We start from the raw sequence: 13,295 nt of genomic DNA on the forward strand, positions 1-13,295 counted from the left end.
TAGTCAGTGGGCACTTGAATGAATAATCCTTGCCAGTGCCAAATGAGAAGGATGAACCCATTGATTTTCTTTTCCTTTGCCCTCTATCATCTCAGATTCTGGGAATTGTCTGATCCTTAGCTATCTGCTCCAGTTTAGGCTGTCTCCTAGGATGGTGGACCCCTGTTCGCCCAGAGGATAATATCTGATAGCCATGTAAAGATACCACAGATAAATGTGCTGGGGCTGTGGGGGAGGGGTTGTGAGTACCTCACAAGCTTCTCTCTTCTGAAGAGTTTATTGTGATCTGGATTCTGACCTCCAGCCTGTCAGGCTCATAAGTTATTTGTAGTTGAGTCCACCAAGTAATTAGGCTATAAAAAAAATAGGGTGTTCCAAACCTAAACACTAACCAGACTAACAACTGGAATACCATATATCTGCTTTCCAGAGCACTGTGATCTCATTGTTAATGATACCTGGGACATCATATGTGCAATCTCAGGGTTCTTGGGGTACATGAATTTGGCCAAAGCAATAAGATCATCTTGAGGTTCTTTCTGAGTTGCAGTGGAACCCTGATGACCCCCCAGCCCAGCTATGAGAGTACATGTTCCTTGTTACTAGGATACTTTGATCTGACAGATAGAGTGCCTGTGACTGTTCTGTGTGACATCTCTCTTTCTCCACTTCTCCATTCCCTCTCTCCTCTCCATTTCCAAACCACTCTTATCCTACAACTCTTGTCACTGTCTCCATTCTAGCCACTACTTTTCTGGTTATCCTAACTATCATAATTCCCAGGTTTTTAGATTGATGAGTTTGCTCCCTGCTGACACATAGATCAGCATCTTCATCATCCTATTAGCAGCTAATCTCATTCACAGAGTCTCAGAATCACTTCCTAACTCTATCTGGGCTTGACCTCCCAGCCTTCTAGCCAGTGGCTACAGTAGTAACCCTCGGGGGCAGGAGAGAGGATGGTTTCCAGGAGATTCTTACTTTGTGCAAAACTCCTAGGGTACATACAAGTAATGAAGTGGAAGCCAGCTCACCTGGGGACACATTACAGGTTCTCCCATGTTCTGAACAAAGCTTTTGGGATCATCTGGAAGATCTGAAGCTTATAGTCTGAAGCAAAGCTCAGTTAGCCCCACAAAACATCCCTTCTTTTCCTTGAAGTGCAGTGGTTCCCTGAAGGGAACGTGATGTCTGCTCTGCTGCTGTCTTTACAAGCCGTTGCAAGGTTGAACCAGCAAGTTGCTTCCCACATTTTAACATACTCCTAGCATAAAACAGCACCTCTTAGCTCATTCATTTTCAGCTGGGGGAACATCCTGGCACAGGGTCTTCTTTGTTTCTAGTCTGCCATTGTTTCTGTAGATTTTTCTGGGTTCCTAAATGTATGGTTTATGTAGTTCAACCCTCCCATTCAGTGAGTGTTTGCTAGGGTCCAGCCAGGCCCTGGGCTAGATGCTGAGGAACAGAGAAAAAGGCAACTCAGTCTCCCAGACCTCGGTCTGTATATAATAAACTAGTTCTCTGGGTTGTTGAGGTTATCTTTTCTTAAATAGCTTTCTAGAATGTTTCTTCAGAATAGTATATACTTTCTACATCAAAATTTTTCTCAAGAAAAATGCTAAACTTTGCATATTTTCCTCCTGAAAAAAAATGTGACTCTTTATGTCATTTCTAGTACTACAAAACAGGGTGGAAATGTGGTTCTGAGTAAGAAAATGCTTATGTTTTTGCAGGTCTTATCATCTCTCTGCAGCTTCTCCGTGGAGATATGGAACAGATTAGGAGGGAAAACCCCATGATATTTAATAGGGGATTGGCAATTACAAGAAAATTGGGATTTCCTGATGTCATCATGCCAGGTAGGCTGCACTTCTTGGGACTGGGTTGGGAGAAGGGTTAGAAGGATGGAGTCCAGTGCTTCTCTCATCAGCAGATGGTAAACTGTGCTGTGGAGGAGCCATGCAGCCATTAAAAGCCTCTGTATCCCAAGCCAGGTTGCTGACTACAATCTGGAGTCAGTGGCTCCTTGTTGACATTTTTTCCAGAAGCCTCCACATCATATTCACCAACGTGACATCTGCAACATGACAACCCAGAAGATGGGCTTTGTTGTCTCCTATAGAGACTGGGTGGTAGGAACTGACATGGAACTCTTCTTAGGGGGATGCCTTTTACTTTTTTCTCTTCCATTACATTTCCTAGAAAATTGGCTCACAAGAACTTCCTCTTTAAGGGGAAAAATATACCAAAATATGTGCCTGTAGTATTGATGAATCCAATTCATGTAGGAAAACCAGATGTATTTTAATGTATCAGAAAACAAATGGGGCAAATGGTGTAAGTTAGGCACTAGGAATAGTACTACCTAGACAGTTTCTCAGGAATTGGCTCACTGTTCCCATCTAATGCCCAATGGAGAGCTAGTGCAGAAGGTGGAAATGCATCAACCCTCACGTGTGGTTCTAGCAGTTCAATCCCAGGTTCACATTTCCTAGTCAGGCAGATACAGGCAAAGCATCCAAAGTGGATCAAAACAGGCCATCAGAGCCACAAGGGCCTTAGGGTGTGAGGGAAGGACGGGAGTGACTCATATAGAGGGCAGGTGGTCTGATAAGCAGAGAAGATGTGAACAAAGACAGGGGAATCTGAACAGGCAAATAGCTGGTTTTCTGAATGGATTACAGGAGTAATGGACCTACCCTTTCCATTGAGTTTTAATGATCTGGTAAAAGCTTATTTGCTTCTGTTTGAAAGAGCCAGGGCAGGCCAGACTGAACTGATTGTCACCACTCTAAATATCACCTATCTGGACTTCTTCATGGTGTTCTAAATCCGCTTGTTGGAAATATTTGTCAACACAAACCCAAAGCAGAGTATGGTCTGAGCACAGAGAAGGCCCATGTGATAGATTCCAGCTGCCTTACAACTTCCCACACTATGCCTGGACTTGTTTTCTGTTATCTGCTTCCCCCACTCGTAGACACTGTGAATGCAGAACAAGCTGCTGTGAACAGCCCTCATCTCCTGCTCTGCACACAGAAGGATCTGTGTGGGATCCTAGGCCACTCGATCAATTCCATGTTTATCTTTAAATGCTTGGGAGACTTCATGCTTATGAAGGGCCCACATCTGACTGTTGGAGAACGATGTCCTTCACAGTGTCCTGACACCATTCCACAGCCCTGGTTATCAGGACAAGAAGAGCCCAGGCATAGCCCTGGGTTCTTGACAAAATGTCATAGAAGAAAGAATAAATGGTTACCAAAATTGATCTGGTGATTTTTTTTAAGTTAGATATCCAGGCTCATGAAGTGGAGTCATATATTCTAAGAGATATATTTAAAGTCCTTCCTTTCTTTTAAGAACTTAAGATTTGTACATTTGGACATTTCCTTCCTCTTAGCCTTCACAGTCAGAGAATTAAAACCAAGTGAAGTGAACAGAGACTAAAAAGAAACAAAATTTAGTGAAAAAATTCTTAAGCAAAGTTTGATTTTAAGAATTAGGTTGTCCAACCCTCATCTATGGAAAGAAATCTTTTTGTAGAGCACCCTGCATCTCTTTGCATCATCAACACACAGGTTTGTAAAGGACCTGGGTATGCTAGACATGTCTTGGGAAATCAGCTGCATCAGGCATTGGTGAAGGAAGCTGAGGTTAAGGGAGTTTTCCCTCCCCTAGGCAGCTAAGGGACCATCATAGGATTTGTCTCCACAGGGCTCAGACACTGGGCCATCCTGGGAGGTCCAGGCCAGGCCTGTGAGTATGCTGCTTCCTGGGTTGTCTGCCTTTGAGCACTAAGTGCCAAAACTGAAAGTAAGGATTGGTTCACAGGCAGGAAGCAGTCCTTTGTGCATAATCTGGCTCCCTCTCTACCCTTCTTCCCCGTGAGGAAAGATTTTTTTTTGCAGATGGGCACTCCCAGGGTTGTGAGCTAACAACTGACTGACAGACCTCTTAATGCACTCCACGATCTCATCAGAGTGGATTTGCCATTCTCAGGCCTGGTGACAGCACTGGCCTGCAGGTTCTGCTGGAGCAACAGTAAAAGTGGTACAGGAATGTTTTACATGCAGTTGCCCTATCTTGGGAAACCATGTAGCCAGAACTCCCTTGGCTTCCTGGCCACCTGTCCACCTGCAGCTGATCCATCTGTCACCTGTAGGAGTGTTGTACCTGGGCTGCAGCAGTCCCTCCATCCTTACAGTGCTGGTGTGACCAAGTTACAAGAAGTTGCAACTTCTTGGCACAGGGACATATATATGAGAAATGAACAAGGCAATGAATTATGTAACTGTGAGCATTCTAACACTTAAGTCTGAGAGATTGGAGTAAATGGAAAAATTATAATTACTCATAAACTATGATTCTTATTTTAAAACAGCATTTGATAGAAATTGCCAGGCACTCATTTGGAGAGGTCTTTTTTGTCAGGATGACCCAGATAGGGCTCAAAGCATATTGACAGAGCTTAGAGCTCTGAGTTACAGAGTTCAACCAGGCTCTAGCCACACCAGTATCCAACATACAATTTTGAAAAAGGTCCCTCTGATGATCTCCCATTGCTTTCCAAGGGTGTGTACATACACATCACGTGACTACTGTGAACAGGAGATGTGCTACTCTGTGCCACAGCTGAAGTCCCGACTATACAGCTATCCAGCTCTGCTCATGACCCGTGGTAGCGAGCTAGAGGCAAGAATGCTATTGCTGGTGGTCCCAGAAAAGACACACTCCAACCAAGGAGTTGACATTCTAGACTATAGAAGAACAAATAGATATGGAAATTTAAGCCTAATTTTGAAACTAAGCATTCACAGCCTTTACTGGTTGGTCACCATATTCCTGAGGGCACGTCCTCCTTCTGTCCAAACTCCTTTAGTTCAGTTCAAAAGCTAATAACTTCTTTCCTAGGTTTGTTTTTTTTTTTTTTTTCAAGATGAGCAGGAAAGACCAGAGTAGGACAGGTGTTCCAGGTGAACAAGTTAGAGTTAACGTTGTTCCAGTGAAGTAACCAAAATAAAACTTTAAAGAGAACTGCTGGCCAAAAGACTATAAACTGAAAGGAACGATTTAAAATTTTTTGCTCAAGAAGAGGCTGTGCCCTCCTGCAGACCATCCCCAAGCTAGAAGAGCTGGGCCACCACCTCCTAAATCCCTCTGGAGTGCTTAGCTTTCCTGGAAAGCCTATTCCCTGGAGTCAGTAGTACAGAGTTCTGTCACATGGCTCTGTGGGAATTACATTTTAACTTGTTTTCTAAGTCTTGAATTTTTTTAATTTTATTTTTTATTTTTTAAAATTTACATCCAAATTAGTTAGCATATAGTGCAACAATGATTTCAGGAGTAGATTCCTTAGTGCCCCTTACCCACTTAGCCCATCCGCCCTCCCACAACCCCTCCAGTAACCCTCAGTTTGTTCTCCATATTTATGAGTCTCTTCTGTTTTGTCCCCCTCCCTGTTTGTATATTTGTTTCCCTTCGCTTATGTTCATCTGTTTTGTCTCTTAAAGTCCTCATATGAGTGAAGTCATATGATTTTTGTCTTTCTCTGACTAATTTCACTTAGCATAATACCCTCCAGTTCCATTCACATAGTTGCAAATGGCAAGATTTCATTCTTTTTGATTGCCGAGTAATACTCCATTGTATACATATACCACTAGCCAGTTTGATCAAAAAGAAAAAGGACCCAAATAAATAAGAATGAAAGAAGAGAGATCACAACCAACACAGCAGAAATAAAAACAATAAGAGAATATTATGAGCAATTATATGCCAATAAAATGGGCAATAGGGAAGAAATGGACAAATTCCTAGAAACAAATACACTACCAAAACTGAAACAGGAAGAAATAGAAAATTTGAACAGACCCATAACTAGTAAGAAAATCAAATTAATAATCAAAAATGTCCCAAAAAACAAGAGTCCAGGGCCAGATGGCTTTCCAGGGGAATTCTACCAAACATTTAAGGAAGAGTTAACACCTATTCTCTTGAAGCTCTTCCAAAAAATAGAAATGGAAGGAAAACTTCCAAACTCTTTCTATGAAGCCAGCATTACCCTGATTCCAAAACCAGACAGAGACCCCACTAAAAAGGAGAACTATAGACCAATTTCCCTGATGAACATGGATGCAAAAATCCTCAACAAGATATTAGCCAACCAGATACAACAATACACTAAAAAAATTATTCACCACGACCAAGTGGGATTTATACCTGGGATGCAGGGCTGTTTCAATATCCACAAGACAATTAACGTGATCCATCACATCAATAAAAGAAAGGACAAGAACCATATGATCCTCTCAATAGATGCAGAGTTTTTTAAGTGGTCTTCTTTCTTGGTAGAAGAAACCTGCTTTTGAGTTAGTGTGCTCTGGCTCAGGGCCAGGTTTTTCCCAAATCAGTGGTTCTCCAGTGTTAGTATGTATCCGAGTCACCTGCAGGGCTTGCAGACACAGAATGTTGGGCCCACCCCCCATGAGTTTCTAATGCAGTAGGATTGGCGTGGGACCCAACAATTTACATTCCTTATAAGCTCTGAGACGATGGTAATATTGCTTGGTTGGGACCCCTTTTGAGAACCATGTCCTAGAGAGGACTCTGCCTTAGGGAGGCTTTGTCCCTCCCTAAGTCAGACCTGGCACAAGTACTGCTCTCTGGGTTTGCTCTGAACTTGCCCATTAGAAGGCAACTCTGCAGGCATGGCATCCTTCTAGGGGACCCTCTGATTCTTGCCCTTGTGCTCAGAAATACACTCTGTCCTTTGCTTTGACTCTTGATAAAAAGTGCATGCTTCATCACCGACCTGCAAGTGATGGTTTTTTTTCTCTTTTCCTGTTTGTCTTAATTGTTCTTGTCTCTCTCTGTGCTGTCCCCTCATTGTCGCCCCTTTCTTTCTGGTGCAGAGATGAAGATAGTTGGGTGTAAGTTCCTGCTTTTGTGTGTCCTGTCTGCTTTTGCCTGCTTTGTTTCCATCTTCATTTGTTTCATGGAATGTTGGAATACTGGGGTGGGGTATCATGTACATTATTAATCCTTCATCAGCCTCACCCTTTGGGGTAACTGACAAAAAAAGAAGATACTAGCCCAATCTAGAAGACTGTGTATTACTTTAGGTGTTCATTAAGATCTGAAGTAACTAAGAACATAGTGGAATGTTTAGAAAACGTTAAGAAGCCCTAGGTGTATAGCTACGGGGAAAGTTTGTATGAGACACATCAGCTACTTCCATTGAAAGGAAAATGAGTAGTGCTTATCCCGGGCTATACAGAATCAGAAAGGTAGAAAGCTTCTCTTTTCAGCTCTGTTGGACACATCTCACACAAAAGACAAAGGCATGACTTTTGAAAGAAAGCTCTCCTCAGGAAGAGTGATGAAAGTATTTACCACAAGTAGTAGTGGTCAGTCTGACTGTCAAATGAGGCTTTGGCAATATCTAAGGGATGATTTAGGAATGATCACATCTGGTCTGACAACAGGTTGGAAGATCATTACATCCTTGACCCAAGAAAGGAATAACCATATATAAATGATGTCAGACCATGCCCATTCTTGTCTTCCTGTTAGAGCAGGGAACATCACTGACCTTGTAACAGTTGAAACCAGTAGAAGTGTGACACTGAAGACGTGGTTTGAAAATAAAATACTCATGAGTATATTTCTCTTACCCCAGTTCCTTTCCCCAGCAGCAGCTGTTGTTAACCATTTTCTTCTTAATTTTTTTTAACATTTTTTTAAAATTTTTTTTCAACGTTTTTTATTTATTTTTGGGACAGAGAGAGACAGAGCATGAACGGGGGAGGGGCAGAGAGAGAGGGAGACACAGAATCGGAATCAGGCTCCAGGCTCTGAGCCATCAGCCCAGAGCCTGACGCGGGGCTCGAACTCACGGACCGCAAGATCGTGACCTGGCTGAAGTCGGACGCTTAACCGACTGCGCCACCCAGGCGCCCCAACATTTATTTATTTTTGAGACAGAGAGAGACAGAGCATGAACGGGGGAGGGTCAGAGAGAGGGAGACACAGAATTTGAAATAGGCTCCAGGCTCTGAGCTGTCAGCACAGAGCCCGACGTGGGGCTCGAACTCACGGACCGTGAGATCATGACCTGAGCTGAAGTCGGCCGCTTAACCGACTGAGCCACCCAGGCACCCCAACCATTTTCTTCTGTAAACATCCAGAGATAGGCTGTGCACAAACCATATTTCATTTTTGTTTTTTTCTTTTTGTGCAAATGGTAGAACACTATGCCCATTGTCCTGAGCTAAGAATTATTGGAATTTATTCCGTGTGAAGCATGTGGGACCACCTCTATTTTCTCATTGTTTTTAATGGGTGCATATGGTTCTACTTTCTGGGTGAATGACAATTTGTATAGCCCTTTATTGTGTGTATTTAGATTATTTCCAGTCTTGTGTTACTACAGTGATTCAAAATAAATATCCTTGTATTTAAAAAAAGAAAGAAGGTAAAGAACCTGTCTTTTCTAGATACTCTGAGAATTCCCATAAGAGTCTTTTTTGGCAGGGGGAGAGGTCTCTTCTTTAAAATAATGGGTACCTGGGTGGCTCAGTCGGTTGGGCAACAGACTTCCGCTCAGGTCATGATCTCCCAGTTCATGAGTCGAGCCCCACATTGGGCTCTGTACTGACAGCTCAGAGCCTGGAGCCTGCTTCGGATTCTGTATCTCCCTCTCTCTGCCCCTCCCTGACTCATGCGCTCTCTCTCTCTCTCTCTGTCTCTCTCTGTCTCTCAGAAATAAATATTAAAAAAAAAAAAATAAGGGACACCTGGGTGGCTCAGTTGGGCGTCCGACTTCGGCTGGGGTCATGATCTTACAGTTTGTGGGTTTGAGCCCCACATCAGGCTCTGTGCTGACAGCTTGGAGCCTGGAGCCTGCTTTGGATTCTGTGTCTCCCTCTCCCTCTGCCCCTCCCCCACTCATGCTCTGTCTCTGTCTCTGTCAAAATCATCATAAACAAACATTTAAAAAATAAAATAAGAACTACAACACATTACAACATTGGTCATATGCCTGAAATTGTCTAAGTTGAATGGTTGTTAATGTCTCCATATCCCCATGATGCTGTCGGAGGACTTCACTCCTATTCTGCCAAAAGATAAAATTGGTGCCATCCTGAGCAGGCTGCTATGTCTGCTGAGAGAGAGGTTAGTTCTAGTTTCACATGATCTTAAGGGAAAGAAAGCACTCTCCCTCCTAATCCTATCTAGAAGTAGACAAGGTGTAAGTAAATAATAGTGTTAAATACTAGTATCCTTGAACCCAAATCTTCCTATATGTGGTATGACTCATTTATACAGAAGGAACATGAATGTAATAAAGAGTCTAAACAAGACTGAGTGCCCAAATCTGTATTGGCTGTCCTGGATTATTTCTCTTGGGATGGAATTCTACATAGGCTAGAGCCATGTGGACCCAAAATTCCTGGTAAGGCTGGAGTAATCTGGCAGGAGATTCTCTTGCTAACAGATGCTCTGGTGCCCAAGCCAGACCTCAGAGGTTCTGAAACCTCTCCAAAGACTGCTGTCAGAAGAGATGTGCAAACACATTGTGAGCTCTGTTTCTCCAGTGTCATACCAGGGTGCAGGTCTTCAGAGGATCACACCTGGCCACTGAGGTGTGCAATTCTCTGTGACTGCTGGATGCAGCTTTGTCACAGTGTTCTCGGCCCCCTAAGATTTCTGGTAGCTGAAGAACACTGTTTCCTTCTAAGACCTCCCACTCCATAAAGACCCCAGAATATTTCAGGCCAATCCCTGACATAAGAAGGTGGCTTCAGGTTCATTACCCTGCTCCTTCCCAGCAGCTGCTTATTTATACTCACAAGAATCTGGATTTTTGATGTGTATTTGCAGTGTAGTAAAGCTGTTCTTGACACATAAACACCCAAGCCAGGTATCAGGAAACTATAGTCCCTGGGCCAAATCCAGCCAGAGGCCTATTTTTGTACCACCTGCCAGCTGAGAGTGTTTTTTCACATTTTAAAAGGGTTGTGAAAGCAAAGAACATGTAACAGAGACCTATGTGACCCAAAAAGCTTAAAATATTTACTATCTGGCTTCTTACAGAAAGAGTTGGCCAACCTCTACCTACTCTTAAGTCCCTAGTTCTCTGGCAAGCAGCTATACCAACAGCTGGCTACTCTCTGAGACTGTGAAAAGAACAAAGTTTATTCCGTGGCCCTCCTATAAGAACAATCTCATGCATTCATCTTTCCATTCAAGAAACTCTGTTGCATGTCAGCTGAGCACTAAACAGAGATAAAAAGGCATTGCTGATGCTTTTAGATGCTCTGCCAACCTTAGGAAGCAGAGCACACCTAACAAAGGGAGGCAGAGTTGCCCTCAATAATACCTACTCCCACATCCCGCAGAAAAACCTCCCACTTCCATACCCCTCTCAGCATTCCTCTGTTCTGCTTAAGGGCTGCCTAGTCCCTAACACCCAGAAAAATTTCAGCAGCAGCTTCCCAGCAAACCCCCATGGTCTGGTTCCCTGGCATTAAACCCTGAAGAACATCAGAATTGCCTTGTGATTTTTGGTTTTGTTTAATGTATGTACACAAGCCTCACCCAATACCAACTGGAATCTCAAGAGGTAGACGCTAGAAATCTGTTTTAATAAGTTTCCTAGGTGATTAGAATACAGCCACCCACCCAGTGTTCTGTAAACTAACCTCACAAACTACTGCTCAGGCCTTCTCTTTCCCATCCTCATTGTAATGTGCCTGTCCTCATCCCTCTCCTGGTAGTATTTCCTTGCAATTGGCGCTAAAGTTTATAGGAGCCTCCTGGAGACAGTGCCTTAACCCAAACACATGATTCCACTGTAGGCTTTGTGAACATGTAACATGTAATAAGGACAGCTGAAGAGCAGGGAATCTCAGGAGCTATCTGTCAGGCAGGCCTGGGTCGTTAGATCCCAGGAGCCTTTCACATTGGCTGCTTCTTAGGTTTTCTCCTAGTTCCAGGAGAATTAGTGGAGAGCTCTATTTAAATGATCCCCAGAGAGCTTTTGACAAGAAGGCCCCAGCAACATTAACTATCACAGTTCTAGAAATTGAGGCCATAAGTTGCAAAACTGCAACCCATAAAGCGGCCTAATACCTATTCTGCTGAGAATAGTCCTGGTGTAGGCAAGTCTGTTCTCCAAATAAAGAGCAGCAAAAGATCTGATGAAATCAAGCTGCTTCAGTCTGTAACTCAGAGGATATGTTTACTTGTATTGATAAATTGTCTCAGCAAGATATCACTAAAGGCATTCTATTTAAATAGGAAGTTTTAAAAGAATGAAAGCTGTAGGAATATCTAGCTCAGCCCTTCCATTTGAAATTAGCATGTTGATTTAAAATGCTCCAGAGGAGCTGCCCCAGAAACCATGGGCTCACTCTATATAATCAACACAGACCAAATTCGGTCATTATCAATCTCCAAGATAATACCCACTTTTGTATGAGTATTCTGTATCATATATTGATAGGAAAAGCTCACATGTTTCATTTGAAGGACACATTTATTTATGGTTAACTGTTGTGGAGAGCCACAGAAATTTAAAATGTTTGTACATGCTAGAATATTATTGCTGGTAGCCGGTATCTGCTTTTACAAGTCATGTGGATTACCTTGAGAATAACTTCTAGAGAGTGCTGGTTTAAACCAGAGTAATAGTTAAACAAAGTACCTATTCTGTAGATTAGACGTTAAAATTCTCTAGACTATTCACTTTCTGCCAAATCAGTGTAGAAATTTAATAATTACTTAAATTCCATAGAAGAGCTAATGTGTAAGTAAAAGACTTTTATCAAAAGAAGGCTCTAAGATGTCTGTTTCAATTGTTAAAAATTCAAGGTGTAACCAACTGTGATTTGTCCCATTATAATACCAATTACCTATAGTAAAGGTCCCATTTAATTTTGAATTTTACTTTTAGGAATGATTTTATTCAGCTTCTGCCCTTACAATAGCAAAATGATGGATTTGACTTTCCCTGCCACTTTCCTTTCCTACCTTACCTGCACACCTGAGTGCTATTTTAATGATATGCTTGAAGGGCCCAAGCAGAGATGTCCAAAGGAGGCAGATTAAAGTCCAGACTCCTGAGAATTCAAAGTAGAGGCTTTTCTCAGCCAGGAGGGAAGTCCATGTGAACTGCAAGAATAGACATCCTCTAGGCTGTCCTGCCTATCCAGCAGTTAGTTGCATTTGTATGTGATTTTCAGAACATAATTTCCTTTCCCTTCATGGTAGCCTCAGGGCTGTTGGGGAACAAGATGTTTTTCACGCATTAGAGAAAGTTCCCTGGGCTGTCAGAGAATAATTAATTGCTTCTCATTGGCTGTTCTTCCTCACTTAATGCTGAAGTATTTTGAGAACTTCATTATGCAACTAAATAACCATGGCTGCACTTCTGGTATAGTAAGACCACCTGAATAATAGGTCTGGTCATGAAGACCTCCACAGCTCAAGGTATATGCCAGTTCTAGTCTATCATGTTTCATGCATAGGAGATACTAAGACACTTGCATAATCAGAAAGGTAGTCTGTGCAGAAAATGAGCCATCATCATGTATCTGACCAAACCAGAAAGCTTACTTGCTAACCAAAAACAATATCTGTTTATTTCATTGTGATTCCAAGTAATGAACATTTTCAGATTTTTCAGTTTTGCTAAGAACTGAGGTAGAAAGAATGTTTTGAATTGGCTTACTTTGCAAGTTAATCTTTCCATCACCTCTCAGTTGAGTTCTTCAGGCTGTTAGCACATCTTCACTTTGACCTTACATGTTTTCCTATACCATTTTTTTCCCTTTGAAGATTTTTTTCCCCAGGACTTTACATTGTTGTTGTTGTGGTTGCCATCGTGGTTGTTGTTTTGAAAGTCAAAATACCTTCTTTAGAATGTATGAATAAAATTGGTCATGTTACAAACTTAGAAGCTTAGAGCAGCCCAAATGAGCTCTTCTTACACATGAATAGACAATCCCCTTCCCCTAAAAAAAGGCAGATGTGGTCATTTCTTAGGTCATTTCGGCTTGCAGTTTGGGCTTCACCTGCCCAAGTCTCGAGCAACAGATATTGGCAAAGTGGGCAGAAGTCAGAGAGAAGCAAAGAGCATAACAGATTGTTACCCCAGTGCTTTAGCACCTGTGCTTCTGGAAAGTCATCTGCTCCCAGAGCACTTGCAACACAAAGAAGAAAAAAAATGACAGTCCAGTGACCTGGGTCTGGCATTCCAGCAAGGGATGGGATTTGGAGCTAAGCCTCCA

The 13,295-nt window shown here is 42.4% G+C and overlaps 1 protein-coding gene across 1 annotated transcript in view; it reads left to right on the forward strand.

Moving 5' to 3' along the window:
• The window catches only part of DOCK3 (dedicator of cytokinesis 3), a 560,028-nt gene that overhangs the window by 447,818 nt on the left and 98,915 nt on the right, over positions 1-13,295 (forward strand). The window contains exon 14 of the mRNA XM_049640567.1: positions 1,734-1,859. Coding sequence (XP_049496524.1) covers positions 1,734-1,859 — 126 coding nt within the window. The remainder of the gene's footprint in view (positions 1-1,733; positions 1,860-13,295) is intronic.

The sequence above is a fragment of the Panthera uncia genome, chromosome A2 (genome assembly GCF_023721935.1).
Source record: "Panthera uncia isolate 11264 chromosome A2, Puncia_PCG_1.0, whole genome shotgun sequence".
Taxonomy (NCBI): domain Eukaryota; kingdom Metazoa; phylum Chordata; class Mammalia; order Carnivora; family Felidae; genus Panthera; species Panthera uncia.